At 63.9% G+C, this 24,703-nt stretch overlaps 3 protein-coding genes across 3 annotated transcripts; 1 reads left to right on the top strand and 2 right to left on the bottom strand.

Moving 5' to 3' along the window:
- The first annotated feature begins 50 nt into the window (after positions 1-50).
- Positions 51-12,110, top strand: CHLRE_16g678551v5 (uncharacterized protein). The gene is made up of 11 exons (XM_043071362.1): positions 51-229; positions 406-6,284; positions 6,549-7,961; positions 8,239-8,313; positions 8,526-8,544; positions 8,838-9,322; positions 9,606-9,614; positions 9,863-9,907; positions 10,144-10,329; positions 10,516-10,770; positions 10,888-12,110. Exons 1-11 carry the CDS (start codon positions 124-126, stop codon positions 10,936-10,938), a joined length of 8,523 nt encoding a protein of 2,840 aa, XP_042916051.1. The 5' UTR covers positions 51-123; the 3' UTR covers positions 10,939-12,110.
- Positions 12,111-12,211: 101 nt separating this feature from the next.
- Positions 12,212-18,970, bottom strand: CHLRE_16g678550v5 (uncharacterized protein). Its single transcript, XM_043071361.1, has 6 exons — positions 18,101-18,970; positions 17,914-17,970; positions 17,801-17,848; positions 16,871-17,513; positions 15,670-16,692; positions 12,212-15,463 (listed from the first exon to the last, which is right to left on the bottom strand). Exons 1-6 carry the CDS (start codon positions 18,175-18,177, stop codon positions 14,468-14,470), a joined length of 2,844 nt encoding a protein of 947 aa, XP_042916050.1. The 5' UTR covers positions 18,178-18,970; the 3' UTR covers positions 12,212-14,467.
- Positions 18,971-19,018: 48 nt separating this feature from the next.
- On the bottom strand, positions 19,019-24,690 carry CHLRE_16g678600v5 (uncharacterized protein). Its single transcript, XM_043071363.1, has 8 exons — positions 23,713-24,690; positions 23,142-23,323; positions 22,687-22,751; positions 22,348-22,429; positions 21,483-21,610; positions 21,109-21,252; positions 20,537-20,670; positions 19,019-20,397 (listed from the first exon to the last, which is right to left on the bottom strand). Exons 1-8 carry the CDS (start codon positions 24,420-24,422, stop codon positions 20,223-20,225), a joined length of 1,620 nt encoding a protein of 539 aa, XP_042916049.1. The 5' UTR covers positions 24,423-24,690; the 3' UTR covers positions 19,019-20,222.
- Between the last annotated feature and the right edge of the window lie 13 nt (positions 24,691-24,703).

Genomic DNA, 24,703 nt, shown 5'->3' with positions numbered 1-24,703 from the left:
GGGGTTCAGCAGCAAGCCTGTCTGCTGCTGCACTCCGTCGAAACCCATCCCCTCAGCGCCTTCAGTATCTTCGACGCGAGGACTGGCGAGCTCATCTATGCAAACGAGGCCGCAAGAGAGCTTATGTCTACAAGTCTGGGGAGAGACTTGGATGTCGTAGAGCTACTCGGTCTGGACACCATCGCATCCGTCCTGGAGACGCTCGCCGCAGGTCATCCAGTATGGAAAGGTAAAAGGCCGCCTTATGCATTCATGGAAGTCCTCAGAAAGTGAATAGCGTGGGGGTCTGGCGGGCGCCGAAGGGCTCCGCCGGACCCTGTGCGCGCCTTTTCAGCGCCGCAGATGTGGAAGCTCCCTTTTCATCGCCGGGTCCTCAATTGCTTTCCATCGCCCTTTGCGCGACAGGTCTCATCCAGTTGCGATCCACAGCGGCTCTGTCGCCGTCCGTCCGGCCAAGCGGTGGGGACCGGAGCGGGGCAGCCAGCGGGGACGCGGCCTTCGCCTCATTACACGCCCAGCACTCGCACCCTGCGCCCTGGCTGCTACAACCGCCGCAGCCGCTGCAACAGGATGCCAGCAGCCGCACGTGGCTTCTTGGTACAGCGCACGCACACTCGCTTCGTGTCAGGACCAGCGTGCCCGCCGCGCCCTTCGCCACCCACCAGGCGTGCGCATCTGCCGGCGGGCCGTGCTCACCCGCACCACCGAGCTCTAACCGTCGGCGTTCCACCGCTTATGGCGCGGCGAGCGCGGCCGGCAGCGGCGCACCGCTGCCACAGCTGCAACAACAACGGACACGTAGCGACTACGGATTTGTCGTGGCTGGCGCTGGCGTGGGCGGCGCGGCGGCAGGAAGCATCAGCGGGGCGGCTGCGGCCTTCGCCGCAGCGCTCGCGGCAGTGGCGGCCTCGGGCGAGGGAAGCGTGGGCAACGTGGCGAGCCCGATCAGCGCGGCCGCCAACCTACGTCATGCGCTGCAGTCCGTGGCATGCCCCAGTGTGGGGCTCCGACACACGGGCGGTGTACCGGCGGGCACTGTAGGCGGTGTGTGCCCGCACGGCGGCGGCCGCCCGGGCAGCAGCACCGGACACCTGCCGCCGCCGCCGCCGCCGCCGCCACCGCCAGCAGCGGTAGCAGTCGTAGCGGGGGCGGCGCCGCCACAGTACCAGAGCAGCCGGTTTCACGCTGGCGCCGGTGGCCGTGGAGACAGCAGTACGCCTACCTCGGCCACTGCTGCCGCCGCAGCTGCCGCCGCGGGGCCGCAACTGACGCCGCCGCCGCCGCCGTCTGCTTCACAGCTGCGAGGGACACCGAGCAGGTCACGTGTGCAGCCGCCGCAGCAACCTCAGCTGATGACCAGCAGCAACCAGGGCGGCGGCTGTGGCGCTATTGCAGCAGCAGGTGTCGGTGGCCGTGTTGGCCTCGCACAGCTGCAAGCTCTGAGCTTCCGTGCGCCAGCGCCGCCGGCAGGCACCGGCGCGGCGGCGGCGGGCGGCGGCGGTGGCGGCATCCTCCACGCGGGCTACCACACCTTTACATGGGACAAGGACGCAACCGTGCGCGCTGCTGCTGCGGCGGCGGCGTCGGCGGCTGCGGACGCCATCGCACGCGCTTCACGCATTGCAGCTGAGGCCAAGCTGGAAGCACGCGCGGCCGCCGCCGTGGCAGCAGCGGACAACGCAGCGGCGGGGCTGCCGGCGTCCTCTCCCAAGGCGGAAGCGCCCCCGGAAGTGGTATCGGCAGCACAGGGTGACCAAGCATGCACGGCTGACAACAGCGCGCCTGCAGCCGTCGTGTTCGGGCGGGACAGCAGCAATGCCGCCGCGGCACGCCGGCCAGCAGCGGCGACCGCGTCCATCGCGGCGGCTGCTGTGCCGCCGCCTGCAGTGATCGTAGCGCCAGCAGGTACGGTCGGCGGCCGCAACCTCAGCACAGCAGCAGCAGCAGCGCCGGGACCGACGCTGCTGCAGCTGCTGCAAGCCGCCTCTGCATCGCTCGACGGCACCCGCTGCTCCATCAGCCACGAAGCCGCCGCCGGCGGCTCTCCTCGGGCTGGTGCTGTTGCTGCTGCTGCTGGGGGCCGTCGCGGCGTCAGGCCTCCAGCAGAATCCCTGCTTGAGACGGGCGATGCAGACGACCTTGTTGGCTTTGTCGAGTCATGGCTGGGGCAGGAGGCCACCAGCGGCGGTGGGGGCCATGACGCCAGCAGCCCTGGCGGCGAGCAGCGGGATCATCAGCAGCAGCGGCAGCAGCAGCAACAGCAGCAGCAGCAGCCGGACATGGGCGACCAGGGAGATGACCCTGTTGTGTTCTACTCACACATGTTGAACAGTGACCCGACAGCCGACAATTACTGCTTCCAGCAGGCGGCCGCCGGGGATGCAAGGGACGCCGAAGTTGAGGGGCAGCAGCAGGTGGTGCAGGAACCTGCTGCGATGACTGGCCAGGGGCATGAGGCGGCGGCAAAGGAGGCTGCTGGAAACAGCGCCGCCAGCAGCAGCACGGCTGCTGCTGTGGGCAGCGGCGCGGCGGCCCTTGGGTCAGCGGCGGGCGGCGGCGGCGCCAGCCAGTGCAGTCTTATGTTCTCTACCGCGGAGGCGGCGGTGGCGACGTCGTCGCTCATGCTCACATCCCAGAACGGAGCCCCTGGCGGCGCCGCTGCCACCGGCTCGGCGCTGCCTGCCGGTGTCGAGACTCTCACGACCAGCACGGACGCATTTGGACTGCTTGATGCTGGTGCAGCCGCGTTGGCATCATCGTCGCTTTTTGAGGCGCTCGCCGCCACAAAGCTCCACCGCCGGCCAGCTACCGCAGCTGCATCAGCAGCAGGGGCGGCAGGAGCAGCGAAAGCGCCGAGTCAACAACGCGCGCTGCTGCACCCAGCGGCGGCAGGCACGGAACTCCAGCAGCAGGGCCTCAAAACCGTGTCGGTGGCACTGGGGAGCCCCGCCGCTGCGCTCCCGCTCCTTGCGGCGCCCGCCGACGGCCCCGGCCCTGCTGGCCACGTAGGCCGCACCACTACTGCAGCCCTGCTGGTATCGTCATCATCGCAGCAGGCGCTGCACGAAGGCGCTGGTGGCGGCGGTACGCACCTCTCGGCGGCCGGGGGACAGCAGCAGCCAGCCCTCAGCAGCCACCAGCAGCCCTCTGCCGCCGCCTCCCACGCCCAGAAACCGCCGCTCCCATATGGCAGCGCAGCGGCCGGACACGCTCTGCAGGAGCAGCGCACGGGCCCACCATCAGAAGTGAAGCGCGCGCCGCCATCACCGTTGGTGCTGAAACTTCCGCCCACCGGCAGCACCGCCTCCGCCAGAGCCGCCGGGCATTCGCCGTTTGGTGCTCCTCACGGCGGCACCAGCGGCGCCGCCGCGCCGGCACTCGGCCTCAACTCGCTTCCGTGCTCGCCCCCGCCGTTCCACCTCCGTACCAATAATGTCCACGGCCACAGCCCTGCCACTGGCCCAACGGACAGTGGCGCAGCGTCCCTGTACACACAGCTCCGATTTCAGAGCTTCAACCCGCCGGAGGAGAGTCAGTTAAGGCAGCAGTGGCTGCCACAGCAGACGCGCGGCACGCAGGCGGGAGCCAGCCTTGCTATCATCGGCGGGATGCGCGGCCGTGGCGGGAGCTCCTCCCCGCCTCACCTTGACCTCGGTGCCGAGCTCGGTAGCGAGCCGCTACCGGCACTCGACATCCTGACGGCGGCGGGCTCACACCGCAGCCTGTCTCAGCTCGACCCGCCGCCGCTGCGCAACCAGCAGGCCCACAGCAGCAGCACAAGGAACGTGCACGGCGGGATCAACGCGTTGCCACACCAACACCAGCAGCACCAGCAGCACTCCTTACCGCTGCAGATTGCACATCACCAAAATTGCAGACAGCAGCCACAGCAGCGGCGGCGGCAGGAGGACCAACAGGGCCTGCAGCCTGACAACAGCAGGGCATATCAGCACCCGCACCCGCTACACCGCCACCAACAGGCGCATTCCTCATTCTCCGGTTCCAGCTACCAACAGCAGCAGCTGTTGGAGCAGCGGAACCAGGCCCTACTGGATGCCCTCAACACCTCCGCCTGGGGATCTCTGCTGGCAGGCGGCCGCCGCAACCCCCGAAACACGCCCGTCGCTGCCGCGTCGGTGTCTCTGCGCCGCTCCTACACCACCGCACTGCTTAGCAGCGCAGCCCAGCACCAGCAGCACCAGCAGCACCACCAACCGCTGCCTCCAGCGCGAAAGCCAAGCCCTCGCACCGCCCGTGGGGATGAGTGCGCTGCCGGCGGCGGTGCCGGGGCGCCGGCCGTTGCCCCGGCGGCAGCCCTGACCACTGACGGTGGCAGTCAACGGCTTTACCAGCAGCTCGCACAGCAGCTAGATGAAGGGGCCGCCGGCGGCAGCCACGAGCTCTCCAGCGGCGGCGACGGACTGGCTGCGGTTCCGATTAGAGAGCCGTCAGTAGAATCTGGCCTGCCCTTACCGCCGACCACGCTCTCGCCCAAGACTCTCACGGCCGCCGCTGCCGTGACGGCACCACACGCACGCCTGGGCGGGGTTGCTGCCACACGGGGTGCCGCTGCTGCTGTCACTGATGGCGGAAATGGCGGTGACAAGGGCGGCGGCGGTGGCGGCGGCAGCGGCACGACTCTGCCGCCAGGGCTGCTGGCAGAGGTGCACACCACCGCTACCACCGCCACCAGCGCCAGCGCCTCTCCCGCAGCCCGACCTCGCGGCCTGGCAGAGCGCGTGACCGGTGTGTTGCAGCGTGCCTTCCACCGCCGTTCGGTGTGCAGCGCCTACGGGGGAATGGAGACGTTCAGCGGTGATGCCGCCTCCGCCGCTGGCATCAGCAGCGGCGGCCTGATGGCGACACATGCGTCTGCTTATGGTAGCCCTGCGGTCACCAACGCGGCGGGACACAGCAGCAGCGGGGGCGGCGGGCTTGTGGCAGCCGGCGGAGGCGCGGCCAGGGTTATGATGCCGCCACTGATGTTCGGCAGGCGCAGCAGCCAGGCTGCAGGTGGCGGGCGGTCCATACGGGGTCCGAATGACGGCGGCTTTGGCGGCGGGATCAAGGCTGCTGCTGGCGGCGTGGCTGCTGGTGCGGGCGGTCGGGCGGCCGGCGCCTTCAGGAGTGCTGACGGCAGAATGGGGTTGCTGGGCGGCTCAAGCATTGGCAGCGCCGGCGGTGCTGGTGTGAACACGAGCCTTGCGTGCGGCAGTGGCATGTCGGCGGTTGTGGGTGGCAGTAGCGCGCGCCTGACGCAGCGACAGCTGCCGGACGGAAGCCCATTGCTGCAAAGCGGAGGCGGCGCGGCAGGTGCCATTGGTGCCAGCTACTTGCGTGACAGCAGCAACGAAGCCTTTGAAAGCTTTTTGACGGGGCCGGCTACAACCAGCGGCAACATGGGCCCACTCGCCGGTCACAGCAGGCAAATGAGCCCCGCATTAGGCAGCAGCCCCGCCGCAGTAGGAAGCGTGTACGGCGTGTTGCCTCGCATGCTACAGCTTGCGAGCAAGGTGTCAGCAGTAAGCGGCGGGGGAGCGGGCAAGAGTCATCACCCGCAGGCTCTCTCGCACCACCACCAGCAACAGCAGCGGACGGCGGCGGGCCGTGGTAACGGCGCAGGCAGGGGCGCAGCGCAAGTCCCGCTGGACGCACCGCAGTCGGCGGACACAACGCAGCAGCCGCTACTCGCGGCGCTCACAACAGCAGCAGTGGAGCCCAGGCAGCAGCAGCAGGCTGGGGCGCTGCGCCCTCCGCCACGAGCAACGGACAGCAGCGGTGGGAACAGCAGCAGACGCTTACTGCCGGCAGCGGCTTCAGGCGACACTACCAACGCGGCGGCCGCTGAGCTCTTGGTGGCGCCGGCTTTGCCGCCCCCGGCCTTGCTTGCTACAGCCCCAACATCTGCTGGTGGCTCCCTGTGGGGCCTAGCAGGCAACAGCAGGGCGCCCAGGTTCATCAGTGTCAGCATGGGCGGCGGTGGAGCCAACGGCCTCGTGGGCGACGGCGGTTTGAGTACTGTGCCTGGCGCGCCGGCCCCGGCGGCGCCGGATGCACGCTCACCGCCGCAGCAGGCAGCAGCACCAGCAGCCTTGCGCGCACACAGCGCCCAGCCGCCGCATGGTTTTGGCGCGGGGACGGCTGCTGCGGCATCGGCTGTTGGTGTCGCGGCGGGCTTCGCGCGCCCGACTGCTGGAGCAGCAGCACCCGATCCCAGTCAGTTGAGCAGCTGCTGTGGCACGCCCCCTGTTTCCGACCAACAGAGCGCAACACAGACGTGGCAGGTAGGGCCCTTGAGACTAGTGCGTGATGATATAGGCGGTGCCTGCTACCACTGGACATTCGGAGAGCTGGAGCTAGGAGGCTGCAGGGGCCATCCTTTGTTCCGTACATGACGCATGAGTACGGTATGCTTGAATCCTAAGCAGGGTTCGAAAGATGGCCGCGCGCGCTTGCTTGACATGCTGCCTTCGCTTTCCCGCGTACAAACGCACACGCTCCTTTCCCTTCCTTCTTAACACGCACGCACGCCTGCTGTGCACGTGCAGCGCACGGACACGGCCGGGACGATGACTTCCATTCGGGATGAAGACAATGACGGCAGCAGCTGTGTGGTGGCCCCGGGAGATGCCGCCGGCGGCGCCAGTGCCTCTGCTAACGCCAGCGGCAGCAGTGCCGGGCGGCGGGGCCGCAGCGCCCATTGGCTGGAGCGCTGGGGGCTCCGACACGCGCCTCGCAGCAAGCAGGGCCCCCTGCAACAACACCCGCAGCTGCTGCTGGCGCGGCCGCAGACGAGTGACGCGGCTGCCGAGGCCGCTGCTGACGACGGCGCAGGTCCCTGCTTTGGTCCCGGCGGCGGTAATCAGCTTCACTCTCGCAGCTCACAGCTGCAGTCTGCAGACGCGCTGCCGCCGCCGCAGCAGGGCCCTGCTGACGGCCGCCAGCCTCTTTCCCAGCTGATCGCCACCACGGCAGCTGGAGGTGCATCAGCGGGCATGGGAGGCTTGGGGGTTGGGGGCAGCGGCGGGCGCAGCTACAGCCAAATAAGCCAAAGGCTGCAGACGGCTTTCAGCTCATTAGCTGCACGCGAGATGCCGCTGCTTCTGGCGCAAGTCTCAGAGGACGCATCAGTCGCTACTGCCGTCACAACCACCCCGACGTCACGTGTGGAGCCCTCGTCATCGGCTGCAGCTCCCAGCCAGCAACACATGCTGGTGGTGATGCCGGGCACGGCTGCGGTGCACGCGCCCATGCTGCCCCCGGCGCTCATGCTGCCCCGCAGCAGCGGTGACAATAACGCCTCAGCGACGCCCTTGCCCGAAGGCCCGCCGCCCGAGGCTGCGGTGGCTGCGGCGGCTGCGGCCACCGCCGCCGCATCCATGGCGACCGCCGCCGGTGGCACGCCAGGTTGGGATACCAATGCCAGCAGTGGCGACGGCGGCCCCGCAACAAGCGGTGCCAGAGCGTGTGTTGCTGCCTTCGGCGGTTGCATGGCGCCAGAGCTGGTCAATGGGTGGAGCGCAGGCAGAGCACCGACGGCCGATGCTGTGACTGTTGTGGCTACTGGCCAGGGACCAGCAGGGCAGCAGCCGGTGCAACACCAGCAGCAACACCAGCAGCAGCGGCCGGTGCAGCAGCCGATGCAACACCAGCACCAAGAGGTGCGGATGCAGGCGCAAGCACAGCCACAGATGCGAGCGCACACACAAACGCAAACGCGTACGCAGTGTATCGAGGAGCTGTGGGAGTCTGAGGCTGGCGAGGCGGCGGATGAGGATGGGATGGTAACTACGTGTCCTCAGCCAGCAGCACAGCAGACGGCGGCACCTGCTGCTGCTGCCGCTGGTGTCGGTAGTGGCTGTGGGGATGGGGCCCTGGAGATGCCAGAGGTATGGCACGAGGTGGTGGTCAGCAGCTTCAACCACCCGGACACCGGCGACCAGCTGTTGATGGTGAAGCAGGTGCGTTCATGCCGGGTCGCTCGTTACTGCTTGGTTGCGGGAATAGATGACTGACTGGCGTGTGGCCGGGCCTGTTACAGACGTGGTTGCTTACAGCTGCATTGTAATAAGATGATTAGCAAGCTCGGGGGGCCAAGCCGCTCCGGCAGCGAATGAACACACCGTATGCCGAGTGTAGCAGTCTCGACTCCTTAGATGGCTACCAGCCTGTAGGCACTGGAGCAATGCTTTCTCATTTGCCTCCGCCTGCCATTGTCCCGCATTGCTGCCCCATCAGCATGACGTGTCGGCGCGCGTGTGGGCGGAGCAGCAGCTGGCGCGCGTGATGGAAGCGGAGCACGCACTGCTGGAGGTACGGGCGTGTGTGTGTAGAGGGCGGGGCTGCATACCGACAACACGCTTTTACACGCCGTTTCACGTATGTACGAGCAAGTGCGCGCGCCTATAAAAGAGCCTTGTGCATATTCCACAAGTACGCTGCGGTGGCCATTGCTTGTGCGCTCTCAAACAAACGCACCCGCTGCCGCCTGTGTTTTGTTGTCTTGCGTCATCACGTACATGCAGGCCATCTTCCCCGCGCACGGTGCGTTAGGCCGCGGCGGCAGAGCGGGGCGCCGGAGCGCGTGGTGCCGCAGAAACGGGACAGGGGCGGTCATGCGATCAGCGTCATGGTGTATTGGTGTATTGTATTATTCTTGGCCGCCGAAATGGCCTTTTTGAGGACGCAGCAGCAAATGCCCGCCACAATCGACGCCCAATCGACGCCCACCCCAATGTCGCAGTAGGTGTCACGGTTGCAGGGCTGCACATGCGCGCAACTATATATGATCACCATTAATAAGGTTTCCGCTGCTGTCATGTCGTGTTCCAATGCAGTGCTTGAGCACATTGCCATCATGGCCGCGGCGGCGGCAAGCGGCGGCGAGCCCGCCGCTTACTACGCCGCCTGTAGTGGATCCCCGTCAGCAGCACTCCATCTGCGCCCTGAAGGTGCTGGCGGCGGCTGCCACCACGGCGGGTCAGCGTCCCAACAAAAACAACAACTGCAGCAGCAACACCAACAACGCCAGGCGCGCGCAAGCTCGCTCCAGGGCATCATCGCCGCCGCCACCAGCGCCGCCGCGGCCGCCGGCCTGTGTCCGCCGCCGCTGCTGAGGCTCCCCGGCCGGACACCGCAGAGCCCCTCGGTGCGGACGTCCCGACTTGCGTTCGGCGGGCTGGCTGCGACGCAAGGCGGAGGTCCTGGTGGTGGTGGAAGTGGCGGTGGCGGTGCGCCGGCATCGCTTCCAATCACTGGCGAGACATTCCTGCACTTGTCCACATCGCACAGCGCCCTCACCATTTTGTTCTGTGACATTCAGGTGGGCGGGTGGATAATGGGAGCTGGGACGGGGGGGAAGGCGAGGAGGCCCGGGTACCGAGGGTGCGGATAGTCACGCAACCGCAGCCGGCGGGGCCAACAGCGCCGAGCCGACATTGGGAGCGCGGTGCACGAGACCGTACCGTACAGTGGGGTTGGACTCACTGACTTGTTAGGACAGGCTGGGTACGGCGATGTGCACTTCTTGCTGTTGCCTGGTGCCAGGGTCCTGACGTGCACGTCCACCCCTGCATGCGTTCGCTCTCGCCTTTCCTTGCCTTCAGGGCTTCACGGTAGGACCGAAGCACGCCTGGTGAAGTGCGGCTGTGGTTTGCGTGTCGGCTAGCAAGGCCTTGCTTGCTCGCGACTTGCTTGCATAGCATCCTGCAGCCGCGCGCGCATACGGCATCGCGAAACACGTGCCTTGGCACGCGCGCACGCACACACGCTTTATCTTTCGCGTGCGCTCGTGTCTTTCCATGCCGTGTGCCCTTCACCGCACCACACACACGCTTGGACACGCTCACACATGCACACACAGGCGATGTGCAACGTGGTCAAACCCGCAACCGTCATGGCATTCCTGGTGAGAGCGGGATGGGAGTAAGGGACCTAGCTGTCAGGATTGTATCAAAAGGAAGAAGTGGCATGCGCGCACGTGTGTGTGTGTGTGTTAAACAAAAACAAACGGAACGGGTGTGTGTGTGTGTACGGTATACCGTATACGTGTTTCATGCCTCAACGAACCATCGATACGGTCCTGTGCATGCGACCATGCCCATGCCCGCCGCCTTCGACCACCTTTGTGTCTACACTCCACAGAACGACCTGTTCACTCGGCTGGATGCGCTGCTAGACGCGTTCGGTGTGTACAAGGTGGAGACAATCGGCGACTGCTACATGGTGGCGGGCGGGCTGATGAAGGTGGACGAGGAGACGGGCGCGGTGACTGTGCGCAGTGATGACGTGGACCCACTGCACGCCTACCGCACCGTGCAGTTCGCAAAGGTAAGGCGAGAAACGGCCTGATGAGACGCAGCCCACCTATTTCTGGCCCGGCAAGTCCCGCGTGCCACCTCGTGTAGTACACGGTACGGTACTTGTCGTACAGTGTACGAAAAACTCTGCAATGTATGCGTCCAGTTATGACCTGGTTGCACCGGGGACCCCCACACACGCTGCATGCCGAAACAGGCGCTGCTGCGCGCGGCTGCGTCCGTGCAGCTGCCCACAACCGGCGAGCCGGTGAAGCTGCGTGTGGGCATCCACAGCGGTAGTGCCATGAGCGGCGTGGTGGGCACGCGCATGCCGCGCTTCTGCCTATTCGGAGACACCGTCAACACCGCCAGCCGCATGGAGTCCACGGGCGAGGCGGGCGCCATCCACGTCAGCAAGGCCGTGTTCGACCTCGTGCCGGGCGAGGAATGGGAGCCCACCGGCGGAGTGCAGGTGCGTGGCGGGGGCGGGGTTGCCATGGACCGTGGCGGCGGATGTGACAATGCTGCAAGTGCACCAAGCCAAGTGTTTCTTGGTGTAAGCGTCGTGCTGTCCACCCCAATCATGCAGGCAAAAGGAAAGGGCACGCTCGAGAGCTTCTTGTTGAAGCCGGCGCTTTAGGTGGTCATCACCGAAGTTCGACACAGGCAGTAGCTGCAGTACGGTAGCCCTCCGTGTCGGGCCAACCGCCAATGTCTTCAAGAAGGCACCTCGGGCATCCAACTGTGACAGAGATATCGGCATGGCAAGCATGGCAAGTTGGAGTTTGCAGGAATGTGAGACGCACGGGGCGTGTTGAAGAGGCACTGGAGCATTGCTTGCAAGCTTGCGGGCTGACCGTGGCAGTCCAGGACCTGATTCGTGAGTTTCAACAAGATATGTGGCTCCCCTCGCATTGAGTTTCGAAAACGCATCGCATGAATGCCGCTCATAAGCCGGAGCGACGTATCATAGTGACTACTGTCAACCAGATGAGATCCAATGGCGGAGTGTGTCACATGTCCGAGTTGCTCCGTCTCAGCTCTCCACATACATGATAGTGCCGACTCACGCCGTAGTCACAAGGCTTGTCACCCACCGCCGTCACCCACGAAACTTTCAGCCTGCATCTGGATGCTGGCCGCTCCGTGCGGGTGGGGTGCGGCGCCTGAACGAGCGAGGGGCCTGAGGCCGCCGTTTAAAGATACGAGCACTGGTTCTAATGACGCACGGTGAGGTCTGTGTAACGTGTATTGCTTCAAATCTGGCTATTTGGCAGGTGGGACTGCGGCTGCTCCTGACAGTTGTTGGGAAGGACTGAAGCCGGCGACAGGACCAGAGACGGGACTGCACATACCGTAGCTCGTCAGCGCTTTCCGGAAAGGGATGATGGCTACCTGGGCACACGATCGTTTGCTTACACCACCTGAGGCGTTTCCATCTAATACTTGCGTCCCGGCCTGCATATGTCCAAATACAAACACTGGGTGGAGTTTAGTTTTGAGCGTGTGGGCGTGTGGCGCCACCCCTGCACCCACCACACGCACACTGTTTTATCCCTTTTTGGGAGTGTGTGTGCTGCAGCGTGTGTGGAGTTGTCCTGTCCTCCCCAGCCGTCCGGCCTAGGTCCGTGATGTGAGGAGCTAGATAGGTTGATCATGTCTCGGCGGTAGCCCTCTTACACCGTCCTGAGTGGTCCGTCTGTCCTAGGCGCAAGCTCAACACATTGCTCCCGTGTGGGGACGCCGCCTTGGCGAGAGCCACGGATGTGGGCATGTCGCAACCGGTGGAGGGCGCTGTAATCATAAATGTACAGCAGGTGCAGTCCTGCTATTGAGAATCCTTTTAAGACAAATCATGCGAAGCCGAGAAAGCAAGCGAGCACAGTCCTGTCCCTGGTCCCGCCGCCAGCTCCAGTGCGTTATGATTACAATGACTGCCAGCTCATGCAGGCTCATGCTTGCTGCAGCTCGTCCGCTCGCTCCTTGCCACCCGTCAGCCAGATCCAGATTGCGCTACCGCCACCCCAGCTAGCACTGAAGCGCAGCGGCATGCATGCACGTGCATGAGAGACCAGTTGCTATCAGCTCCTGGGTGCTGCAGCTCATCCGCTCGCTCCTGGGTTGCAGCACGCGCACCCATGCAGTGCCGCCATGCGGCATGATGCGCGTCCTTCCCTACAACTAGTCATACTACCCGTATATCATACGGCCGTAGTATCAGCAATGCAGCTACGTGCCCCTCCGACGCTTTCAAGGCTTGGCCATTTCGTGCCAGCCCTTCTAGCCGCCTGCAGCACTGCCTCCACCACCTCCAGGACTCGAGCAGCTCGGTCCGTGATAGTATCAATGTCCCCCACTTGCCACGTACGTTCTATAGCTTCCACTTTGCATGCATTCACGTATTTAGCTAGTCAGCGGCGCATATGCAACGTCCCAGCAGCTCCATCCACCACCATCCAACGCTGTCAACAATGCTCCCCCCTCGTGCGAGACCATACCTCCCCCGCATGCTCAAGAATTTCGAACCCTCTCCTGACCAACTGCGCACACCTCTCCTGACCAAAAGCTTGACACCTTAGCTGAACGCGCCCATCGTCGTAGCGTTTTACTCTACTCCCCGGCTTACACCCTACCCGCCGCAGGCGTCGCACTCTAGCGGCATACTCGAAGCGTCAGAGAGCCATGTCTGTCCGCAACCCGAAAGCCAGTTATCTCGCTGGCACGTCTTTCCGGATGGACAGGTCCCGAGGAGCCGCAGTATACAGCTCAGCGATGCATCGGCGTACGGTACCAATTATACAGCAGGCGCGTCGTGTTGCCAAATACCAAATGCTGATAACAGGAACTGTCACACGAAAACAATGATCAAGTACAGTGTGTGTCCTTAAGTGACTAAGACCATGCGGAACACGTACTGACCAACGACCGTTAAGCAACGTGCGACAGCACATGCCCGCACTTATGTGCTCGGCCTGTTATAGTAAAACGCAGTGAGCCACCGGCGGTGGGGCACATGCCTAAAGTACCCATGCATAAATGCACTGTGAATACTGCGTCTAGGAACCCGGGCGGCTCCTAACTGAGCTCGGGCCACCTGTCGACTCCCATCATTTAAAAAGTACCAGCTGCTATGGAAGCGGGCGATTATGATAGTACTGCATGGAATGCCCCAGTGCTCAGTCTTAATACGGGAATCTGTGTGTCCAACGGCCTCGCTATGACAGTGCGTGTGAGAGCCATACCAAGGGCCATACCAAGGTTTGAACACACACACACACACAGACACACACACACACACACAACACACACACACACATACAACACACACACACAGCCCAGTTATCGAGAAGCAACCCCGCTCTACAAGCCACTGCTGTAGAGCTCATCTCGTGCGGCAGCCCCACCCCCGCCCCCGCGGCCAGACAACCACACACGCACATACACGAAGCCGCACTGAAACTCATGCGTGTCCATATGCTATAGCAGCGACCGTGCCGTGCAAAATGCAAACTATTAAGCGAGTCGCGCCCTTCCCGCACAACCACGATTGGCATGCCATCCCAACTGTAAAACCGCCCAAACACAGGCCGTAGCCTAAGAAAGACGCGGCCCTGAGCCCTTCCATGCATCGCTCAGTGCGAAGCAGCTGCCGACCGTCGCGCACGCCCTCAACTGCACGCCAAAGAAGATGACATGATGCATCTGGCAGCCGCAAGTCATGCCTTCCATGCTTCAGTGCATTACCTCAAAGTGCAGTTGTCAAGTGTATATTCACCCACCAGCACAAGCACAGCACCGAAGACCCTGCTTCCGCCTTCCGGCCATTACTAATGAACATCACCAGCCGATCACCGGCTGCTCTTCGTTTTTGTAAAGGAAGGTAACGAAACAGCCGGCTAACGAATGGCAGTGTCAGCCACGCTCCCGCACAGCACACAACACATCCGATAGCATCCCGCACCATTGCACACAGCTGTGTGCATTGACAGTATTAACCTTCAGTTCCCATCATCCGAATCCCAAGATGCATCACATCCCCTCAGACGTATGACAAGACCGTTCCTTCATTCATGACGGTCCCAAATTCCGCTCACAGCGGCTCGGCCACGACATCACAAGGCGACGCTTCGCACTTTCCTCGCCCTCCTTGCGCATCACGTGCCAGCAGCCTACCGCGTCCCGCCCGCCTCCGCGCCGGTGCGCAGCAGCGCCAACGACCCGCCCTGCGAGTCCCCCACCCGGCTGCCCCCACGCTCCCCTCCGCCCGCACCTGCGCCCACACCCTCCGCGGCGCGGCGCTGCTGCAGCAACAGCAACAGCGTGCTGCGCAGCCCAGCCACACGCTCCTCCGCCTCCGCGTCGGCCGGCATCGCATGCGGCGCCCGCTCCTTAGTAAGCATGGCCGCTGCGCAATCCGCGTCCGCCTCGTCGTCCAGGCCCCGGTACATCGGCCAGTGATGGCGCGCCTCTGCCTGGTGCTGCTGCTGCCTCTCCGCCACCTGCTGCTGCTCCTGCAGCTCCCTCAGCGCCGACGTCAGCTGCGCCTGCTGCTGCTGCTGCTGCTGCTGCTGCTGCTGCAGCGCCCGCAGCTGCAGCTGGCGCTGCGGCCGCGCGCCGGCCACGGCCGCATGGTCGGCGGCGACGCCTCGGTCCTCGGCTGCCGCCACCGCCGCGGCGGCGGCCGCAATCGCCTCGAGACCCGACTCAACGTTCAGGTCACGACGCAGCATGAGCGAGGGGTTGCCGGCAGCACCCGTGCTGGCGGCGCGGGGCACGGCAATGCCTGTGGCGGCGCGTTGGCGGCCTGCGGCCGGGGGCAGCACGCCCTGGTCCCAGGCATCGGCGTCGCGGTCCACGTCAATCGGGTCGCTGCGGCGCTGGAAGGGATCGCCCCCGCCCCTTCCCCACATCATGACTGGGGTAAGGCGCCCGGGGCCAATGCCGCCGGCGCCATTGCCAAGCGACAGAGCCTCCATGGCGCCGCCGCCGTTGACGGGCAGCATGGACCTCGTCCCTGAGTCCGCACGAGACCGGAGCGTGATGAGGCCAGGCGCCGCCGCCAGAGGCAGCCCACCGCGCCGCGCCGCCGCCGCCGCCACCATGGCTGCGTCGGCGTCCTGGCCCGCGTAGGATGGAACGGAGCGCCGGCCAAAGTCCGCACGCACCTGTGGACGGGACGCACGGGACAGGCGGTCATGGGGCAGTTCGGTCAGGACGGGCCAAGGGCCAAGGGCAAGGGTGACAGAGAAACGTCTGCGGCCACTGGTCCGCACGAGCCCCCGCCGGCACTTGAACCACAGACACCCACACAAGGCACGTAGAACACACGTACCGGTACACAACAGCGCCCTTACGCGGCTCATGAACCCACCTGCACATAGCGCTCATCCGCCTGCAGGTCCAGCTCCAGACGCGGCGAGGCCGCGGCGCCGCCACCGCCCGCACCCTGAATTCCCATGGGCGCCGCGCCCGCCTCGTGCTGCTGCTGCCGTTGCCGCAGCATGAGCAGCTGTAGCTGCAGCTGTAGGTCGCCAGGAACACCGCCGCCACCAGCCAAGGCGGAGCCGCCGGCGCCAGCACCCAGCCGAGCTGTCTTGCGATTCGGCGGGCGGCCCCACTCCGCCGCACCGCCGCCGCCTGCTGGCCCCTCCAACAGCACCATGTCGTCGTCGGCCTCCGCCGCCGCATCCGCCTCCTCCAGCGGCCGCAGCGCAAGCCCGCCCAGCCTCAGCGCGCCCAGCCCCGACAGCGCCTTGTGCTGCTGCTGCTGTTGCTGCTGCTGTTGCTGCAGCCCTAACACACCGTGCACGTCCTGCACGTCCTGCATGCCGACGTCGGCCTCGCCACGCTGCCGCTTCACGCGGAACGAGGCCAGCCGCTGCTGCTGCTGCTGCTGTGCCACCACCGCCGCGGCGGCGGCGAGGCCCGTCGCCGACAGCGGCCGCCCCGTCAGCCCCTGCTGCTGCAGGATGTGTGCCTGCAGCGCCAGAAGCGACTCCTGCTGCTGTTCATCCGCCAGACCGCCCAGAGCCGCCGCCGCCTGATGCCGGTACGGCCTAGCGTGCGCGTAGGCGTCCGGGCCATCCTCCTCAAAGCCCAGCTCCTCGCCAAACAGCCCCCCGCCGGCGCCACTACCGCCGCCGCTCAGTGCCTGAAGTAGCAGCCCCTGCTGCTCCCGCGGCAGCGGTACTGCAGGCGGCGTGGCGGAGCTGACAAAGCCGATGCCACCGCCGCCGCCGCGGGCGGAGGCGCTGGCGCCGCCGGGGCCATCGAGGCTGATGGCCCGCACGGCCGGCACGTGCAGGACGCGTCCGTTGCCGATGCTGCCGGTGCTGCGGTACGCGGGATTCAGCGCCATAAGCCGTGACGCGGCCTCGGCCTCCTCCGCGTCCACCTGTGCGGCAGGAGGTAGGTGACACAGCTGTGAGCGCGCGGGGCTTGCCGTGCCGCCAGCACCACCGCCTCAGCGGCATCCCGGAGCCAGACAAGACGCACAAAGCTGCCAGATGCGCAAAGCAGCTATAACGTCTTGAACCAGCACACCGTTCCACCAACAACAGAATAAGACGCACCTGGTCTTGCCACGCCTCGCTACCGTCGCCGAAGCCGTAGCGCTCGCCACCGCTGGCCGCCGCGGCCGTCGCCAGCTGACCCAGAAGCGAAGCTGACACGCCGCCGCCGCCGCCGTTACCAAGGCCGGCGCCCGCCGCGGCTACACCGTAACGCAGCTGCTGCAGCGGCAGCGGCGCGTCAGTGCCGTCAACATGTAGGCCTGCTAGATGCAGCGGTGGGCCCGAGGCCAGTACACCGGGCGGCAGCGCACCTAGCTGCCCCAGACCCAGACCCAGTCCCAGACCCAGGCCGTAACCCAGATCGCCAGAGTCATGGCGGTGCGCGCCGGCGCCGCCGCGCGCGCCGGCCGCGGCGCCGGCGCCCGAGGGGCCGCTGTAGAACGCCAGGCCGTTGCGGCGCTGGTTGCCGCCGGTTCCCGCTCCGCGGGGCGGGTTCAGCGGCAGGGAGTAGGAGGGGTCGCGAGACAGGGCGCGGCCGCTTGGGACGGGGGCGCTGGCGGAGGTCCGGCGGTCACGCTCGGGCGTGGTGCCTGGCTCGTCCTCGGGCTCTGTGGTTTCCGCGTCGTCGGCGTCTTGCGCCCCGCCGTCGTGCACGCTGCGCTTGCAGCGCATGCGGTTGGCGTGGCGCTGGACCTCTTGGTAGCTGTGTGGGGGTTGGGGTGCGGGGAGGGGAGCGGGGGCAGGGTGGTCGTGCTGGGCGGTGTGGCGGGGGGGCTGCGCGGCACAGGCGGGAGTTGGGCGCGGCGCGCGGTAACTTTGGCCTGGCGCTGAAACCGGCCGCTCGGCAGCGCCAAGAGTCACCAGTATCTCAAGAAGAAACAGCGACTTTCGTCGTCTCGTCAGGTCGGCGCTGCCCAGTGCAGCTCTCGGCAAGAGCCCAGCGCACATTCGCATCCACCGTTCGGTTGCAGTAACCAGCGGACGGCGTACCTGACTGCGGCGTCCCCCCAGACCTCTTCAGCGTGCTCGCTGTGCCACCTGAAGATCGCCAAGAGCGGAGCAGTTAGGCACATTTGCGAGCAAAGAAAATGGCAAAGGCGCACCTCTGGATTGCCTTGGAGCTGGGACGGGCGCCCAAAGTGGAATACTGGCTATGCCACCTGCGCACGGAGTTGAGTGCAGCCGTGGTGCACAGCTTAGCGGCGAGCAGTGAACTCTCAAGAGCAGCGGAGAAGTTGAGGACACTGCGGCCGTCGCGCGGCCGTCAAGCGCTTATGCCTCCCGCCGCACCATTTGTTGAAGGCGTGCCAGTAGCCAGTTGGGAAACGCCGGATTGGACCCCCAGTTTCGCTCCTTTTTGGCATCATGTCCTTCGCAATTGCTCGAGTGGGCACACGGCCGACGCTGACCAAACCTGAGCCTAGCAGATGAAACTGTCAAGTATAGTGGCAGAAGAATGGCAGAAGCCAGGGCAAGCACTAGCAGTCCGGGGACTCCGGCTGCTTCACGGACGTCATACACGAAGTCGCCAAGCAGCAAGATGTTAGGCGTCTATATACATTTTACAGTTCCTTGCTAGGCGAAAGCTGAAAGAAATTTTAGCTTAGTGAGCTGCCGCAATCGTGATGGCCGCTGTGTCTTCCTCTCTAAAGACAACACCAATGTGCTGCAGTGCATAAAAGCACGGACGTAGTCTTTTGCAAAACAGCCGCATCAGCCGCATCAGCATAGGCATAGGGTGCAAAACCGCCGAGTCGAAGGACAGGCTAGTGGCGCTGCGAAAATGCACAACTTGAAATTGTTCATGTTAACATAAAAGCTACCAGGCGCAGAGAAAACTCCGGCGAAAGTGTAAACCCGATTATGATGACAGGCGCAGGCAGGCACATGTTGAACAATCTGATATGCAAAGACGCATCTTTAGAAATGCCAGAAAATGACAGGAGCGCGTCCGTGTTGCGTTGGTTGGACCCACGAGAGCTCACGCCGTTGCAAGGAGACTTTGAGCCCATACAGAATTCGCGGCCTTTTCATCTCCTCTGCGTGAGCACTTACGTGCAATGGGCAAAACCGGAATGCCCTGTGTCACGGACTACCGGTTTCCGCGGCAGCCACAGTCCCAGTTGGCTGTCGGCATCAGGCCGCACGGGGGGTTAGGGAATCCTCCCTAGGGAGTGCTATGACGGTAGTGCACGCGCGCGTCGCGGACTCGTACTAGCTTTTCGGCCCATTTCACCTCTCGTATCCACAGTGCGCTTATCTTACGAAGGCAGGGCCGGCGGCCCGGCGCCAGAGCCTGCCCATTCCAAGTTTGGGCGGCGGAAGGCGCAGGTTTGGGCAGGTGCAGGTTTGGCAGGGGCAGGTGTTACGCGGAATTACAGAAGTCCGTTGCCGAACCCCATGCCGCCGCATCCCAACACCATGGCCCTTTCAATATTCACGGCCCTATTGCCCTATCCGGCTATCCCGCGATGCGATCCACCCATCCACCACCCATGCTTTACAAAGCGTCTGCTGATGCAAGCGTTAGCAGCGCTCGTATCTTCCTTCGTTCGGAACGAAAATTGCCCAAAAAGGCCTCTGGCGGACGAAATTTTTGTGATCTTGACTTGAAATTTCGGCCAAAACGCACGGGATCCTGGGGGGTCTTTCGGCAAACAGACGAAGACATTTTGGGGATTTCGGCCACTTTTGGCCGAAGGACAAGGGGGTTCCAGCGGCTACTCCACGGCCGAAACCTGCGTGGCATATGGTACGAAGACTCAGAGGGCTGCATCTATGGGTGTTGACGGCGGGAGAGTGAGGTTGGGTCGGCGGGAAGCAGGGGAGGAGTGGGCGTGTCGTGTCGGTGTCGACATCGTGCGGGTCGGGGGCGGAGCCCCCGGAAAAATTTTGGGGGTGAACGAAGCGGCGGCAGCCTGTTTCGTCAACCAAACGAAGCCATTTTAAGGAATTCGGCCACTGACGCCGCCCCTGCCTTCGTAAGATACGAGCGCTGAGCGTTAGTGCGTTACTGCCGCCGTCAGGCTCGGCTGTTGCATGCGGCCTGCTGCTGCCGCTGCCCGCAACTCGGCCGCGCACTCCTGCCCTGCCGTTGCAAATTGTTTGCCATCTGCTGGGGTTTGGGAATCAGCTGCACCCTACGGGACTTCACCAACCTGCCTTACAACTGGCCCATTGCACACCCAACTCATGCTTGCATGAGTCTCCCTTCACTAAGCACCGTCCTGCTCACACCCATACCACTACAGTTCCTATGTACACCAACACACCTGCACCACTGCAGCCCACCCCCAGGGTACCTGTGATCCACCCAGCCACGCCTGCCACCCCCGCCACCATCCAACCCCCTCCCTAACCTCCACCCCGGTACCGACCCCACCTTCCATGGCGCTACGTGCGGCTACCACGCCTACCAGTCCGGCCAGGGGATGGACGCCTGCTGCACGCCCTCTCCCGCCCACACGTGCGGCAGGCGGTCATCCAGCAGGGCCTTAAACTCGGCCAAGTCCACAATCACGTCCACGTTCGTGTGCGCCTCCACACACTCCTCCGTGCCGCACTGACCCGCTGGCCAGTGGCCAACCCTGCGTCCGGAAGCGACAGTAGGGGGAGCACGTGAGCGACTGATAACTTACGAACAGCTTCCGTGTTTGTCTCTGGCTGCATACTCGACTATGTGCACACATCACTTGTGCTTTTGCAAGATTGTACAGAGTAACTCACTTGTGGAAATCGCGTTCGTTCAGGTAGACGGTCTGGTTGATGTACTTAGCTCGCCAGGCGTAGTGGTGGATGTCCACCATCATGTGGGTCTGGTCTTTGAACGACCGGTCCAGGCCGTTCCACATCCAGTTACGCTGCGGGGTAGCAGTCAGGCAACACACGCGCACATGACGAAGAACGCGCAGGGCAGTAGAAGGCATAGAAACTAAAGGAGCACAGTGGGTGAGGGAAAGGACGGGAGGTCCTTAGAGGCAATCGGCAACCCGGTGAGGAATGAGCTGGCCTCGCCACTGCACGTTCTAGCCACACACAGCGTAAATGGAGATTGAATGCGGCTTGGGACCCATGCTGACACTGCGGGGCCCAGAGGTCAACGCTGTATCATGAGACTGTCACGTCGCTGCGATTGTACTGCACATTCATGCATGTGACCACCATCACCGATCGCACTTCTATGACCGCACCCCACAGCCGCAGACGCAGGGACGCCGTCAGCCAGCCTCACACCCTCGGTGCAGACGGCAACCATCAAGTGGTAAACACGCAGCCACGTGCGGCGACGCGCACCCTACCTGGATGATTTCAAACACCGCCGATCCCGGCTGCAGCAGCGGTGCGTTGGCGAGATTGGAGGTGTGCACAGAGATGTACACCCCAGTCTCGCGCATTTGGAGCAGCTGCTCGTAGAGAGACGAGTTACTGCCGTACTCCACAATCTGCAATATCACAAGCACCGGTGCACATTGCGTGCTTGAGGAAACGGAAACTGTGATAAAACTAGGCCGAGGCATCAGGCCTGGGTGCTCTGAGAATGTGTACCCAGGGCGGGCCCATGTGGTGTGCGTGCGGGCAGCCGGGCAGTTGTCCTCGTCTCCCGCTTTTCACCCTTTCCCACCATTCAGACACTGCAGCTGCAACATTCAAGAGCCTCATTCCCGCGCCTCACCTTGAGCTCCCCGTACTGCTTAAGCAGCTCCACGAATTCGGGCTCGTTGACGATGCGGCGGTTGGCACGCTTGCGCTGGAATGTAATGACGCGCGGCACCTGCGGCCGCGGCGCCGGCGGCGGCAGGCCTGCGGCGTGGGTGCAAGATCGGTGGGTTGAGCGAAGGCTGGGGTCAAGTCTATTCCTATCAGCAGTATGCGGTGCGAGGAGGCGGGAAACACCGGGGTGTTGGGGACGACGGGCCGGACCACTGGCACTGCTTATCCCCGGCGTCGTGTCGGCCCGTTCTGACGGCCGCGCCCTTTACCCAGTAAACCCGAAGGATCTCACACGTCTAGCGTGCCACAAAGATGTTGTTGCCACGGCCCAGCCGCCACAGGGAACGGTATTATAAAACGACCAACATGCGCATGATCGAGTTGCCGGCCAACAATGGCCATAACGTCACCGATATAATCAACAGGCACCGTTAATTGACTGATAATTCCCAAGTAAAATATCGCGGGTTCGACACCAGGCGCTGGCCGGCGCTAACCGGCCGCAACTGGCCATGCACGACTCAGGGCCTGCTGGAAGTTTTGGTAACCGGGCCATCCGCTAATGGCCACTTCTGTCCTTTCCACTGGCAGTGCAGCGTGCCGGATACTGCATACGTGCCCAAGTACTACACACGGTACCAGCCGCAAGTGCGGCACGCGTGGCAGGATAGGTTGAGCTGCTGTAATGGCGATGCCGCAGAGCCGGCAAGAGCGCTGGTATCAGGCGCTAGTCTGACAGCCTTGCCGTCCCCTTGTCTACATTTAACCTGACCGCCTTCGCACCGAGGGGCACCCTGAACGCCCGCCCTCACGCTGCGAGCTCTCACCGTACTGCCGGTAGATGAGCCCTCGGAACTCGCGCGCATCGTCGAACGTGTGGAAGACGCGGCCGCCGCCCGTAGCCAAGTCCTGTCGTGTGGGCAGAGGGTCATGCATGGTGACGGCCAACGGGCAGCCAACGCGCAAGTGCCGCGCCTAACACGCTGCTTTCAGCCGCAACGGCTCCAGCTGGCGGGGGGGGGATTGTACTCGGTGCGCGGGCGTGCCATATGAAAAGCATTGTGTTGCTCTGCCACACGTGGTCTGCGCGTTAGCGACACGCGCTCTTTGGGCCCCTACCCCTCAGTCCACTCCTCAGTCCTGACTCCCCTCCCGGCCCACCTCACCTTGACAATCAGCACGCGCTCGAACACGTACCAGGTGTCGCGCGCAAAACCTGACAGCTGCTGGGCTGCGGGGGGCGTGACACAGGTACCGTATGGTTGCGCATGAGAGCAAAGCCATGCGCAAAGCGGGCGGTTGTACTTGAAACCCCAGACACTGTTTCTCCTCAAATGAATGCATCACTGCTATCTTGACGCGTCGTCAGTATTCCTGCAGTCTTCCCTTGGGGCCTCTCTACATCGCCGCAAGGGTCTTCCTTGCCTCTAAGAGCTCGCTTCCACACCCGCCTTGTTCCGCACCCGCACACGCCCGCACGCGCCGCGTGAAACAACCACACACACACGCACAGTTACGCACGCACGCACACGCACACACACACACACACACACACACACACACACACACACACACACACACACACACACACACACACACACACACACACACACACACTCACTGATCTGGTTCCATGCGTTGTCGGTCTCCTCCTGCACCAGCACCGGCGGCAGCTCGTCGTCCAGCCCCACGCCCAGCGTGACTGCAATCATGGCGCGCACCCACTCCAGCAGGTGCTGGCGGCCCAGATGAAGCAGCACGAACTGGTCGCAGGGGCGCTTGAAGTTGATGGTCTTCAGGATGCTGCGTGCAGCGTGCGAGTTATGGGAAAAGAGGGGTTCGACATCGTGCCTGTGTGCGTGCTTGTGTGCGTGTGTGTGAATGTGTGTGTGCTGGGGAGAAAGGAGAGGATGGATGGCGTAAAGCGGGGGTGGCCAGTTGTGCCGCTGCCATGTGAGGCTGTGGCAAGCTGCGGTAGGTGATGGCAACCGTGAAAGCAGTGATGCCAACCGCTCCCACAGACGTTACAGCACACGCACGCCCTCCCTGACTGCCTGCAGCTACCAGCGGCACCCATGGATTCGCAGTTGCACAACAGCACCTGCACGCCACATTACGAACCCGGGCACCCTCTCGCCAGAGCCCATCGCCCTGCCCCCCCCCCCCTTGTCAGCCGGCAGGTCGGCCCCCACCTGTACAGCGGCCCCAGCATCTCCCACCAGTGCCCGATGGCGGTGGGGTGGATGAAGAAGATGAAGTCAAACAGGATGGTATCGCCGGGCACCACTTGATATTTGACTGAGTCAATGAACTCCTTGGCATCGAGCACATGGAACGGCACGACCTCCTGATTGCGACTGAACCGCCAGGACGGGATATACAGCTCGCCATCCACCAGCGCGTACCAGCGGCCATTGTTGTAATACATGTTCGTGTACACGCAGTGCGAGGTCTGGCAGGTGACCTCGGTGCGCGGCGTGTCATTGTTCCAGCGCCATCCCGGCGGCCCCGGCGCGGGATAGCTGGTGGGCACGCACGCGGCCGGCCGTTCGTCGCCCCAGGTCTCCGCCTGAAAGTCCCAGTACTGGTACGTCACTGAGGAGGAGTTATCGTGCGTGACAGTGCGCCAGCGGCAGCCTTTTGGGAAGAGGCCAAAGGAAGGCTGGTAGGTCCGGTTGCGGGCGTTGTCACGCTCCAGCTGAGACGCGAACACACGACGCCCGGTTACGCTTGCTGCGCCAGGGCCGGCCGCCTGAGGCGACGTTGCGGTGTTACCCGCAGGTCCCGCTCCCGAGGGAGGCGCCAGCGCGAGAGCTGGCGCGACGAGGCATTCCGAGAGCACCACGAGCGCCAGCAGAGCCCACGCCGATGCTGCCCTTCGCCTAGGCATGCGCAACTCCATCGTGCTTATTAGGAACTTGAATATGCCTAGCCGCTACGCTAAGAGCCCATCCTCAGCAGCTGAACTCCAGGTTCCACGAGTTGATCGAACTAAACAAGCGCGTTGATAGTCCCAGCACCTCAAGTAGTTGTTGTAATATGCTACAAGCTAGATCCAGCGTCCTAGTTTCGATTATGAGCCAGAGAGCTGCTCGGGCAGCTCGTTACTTGGACAGGTGCGCGAACGTCAAAACAGGACAATTTGAACACGCCTATAGTATCACAAGGCAAAGTGCGTAGATG

Source organism: Chlamydomonas reinhardtii, chromosome 16 (genome assembly GCF_000002595.2).
Source record: "Chlamydomonas reinhardtii strain CC-503 cw92 mt+ chromosome 16, whole genome shotgun sequence".
Taxonomy (NCBI): Eukaryota; Viridiplantae; Chlorophyta; class Chlorophyceae; order Chlamydomonadales; family Chlamydomonadaceae; genus Chlamydomonas; species Chlamydomonas reinhardtii.
This window is presented reverse-complemented; position numbering and strand designations above follow the sequence as displayed.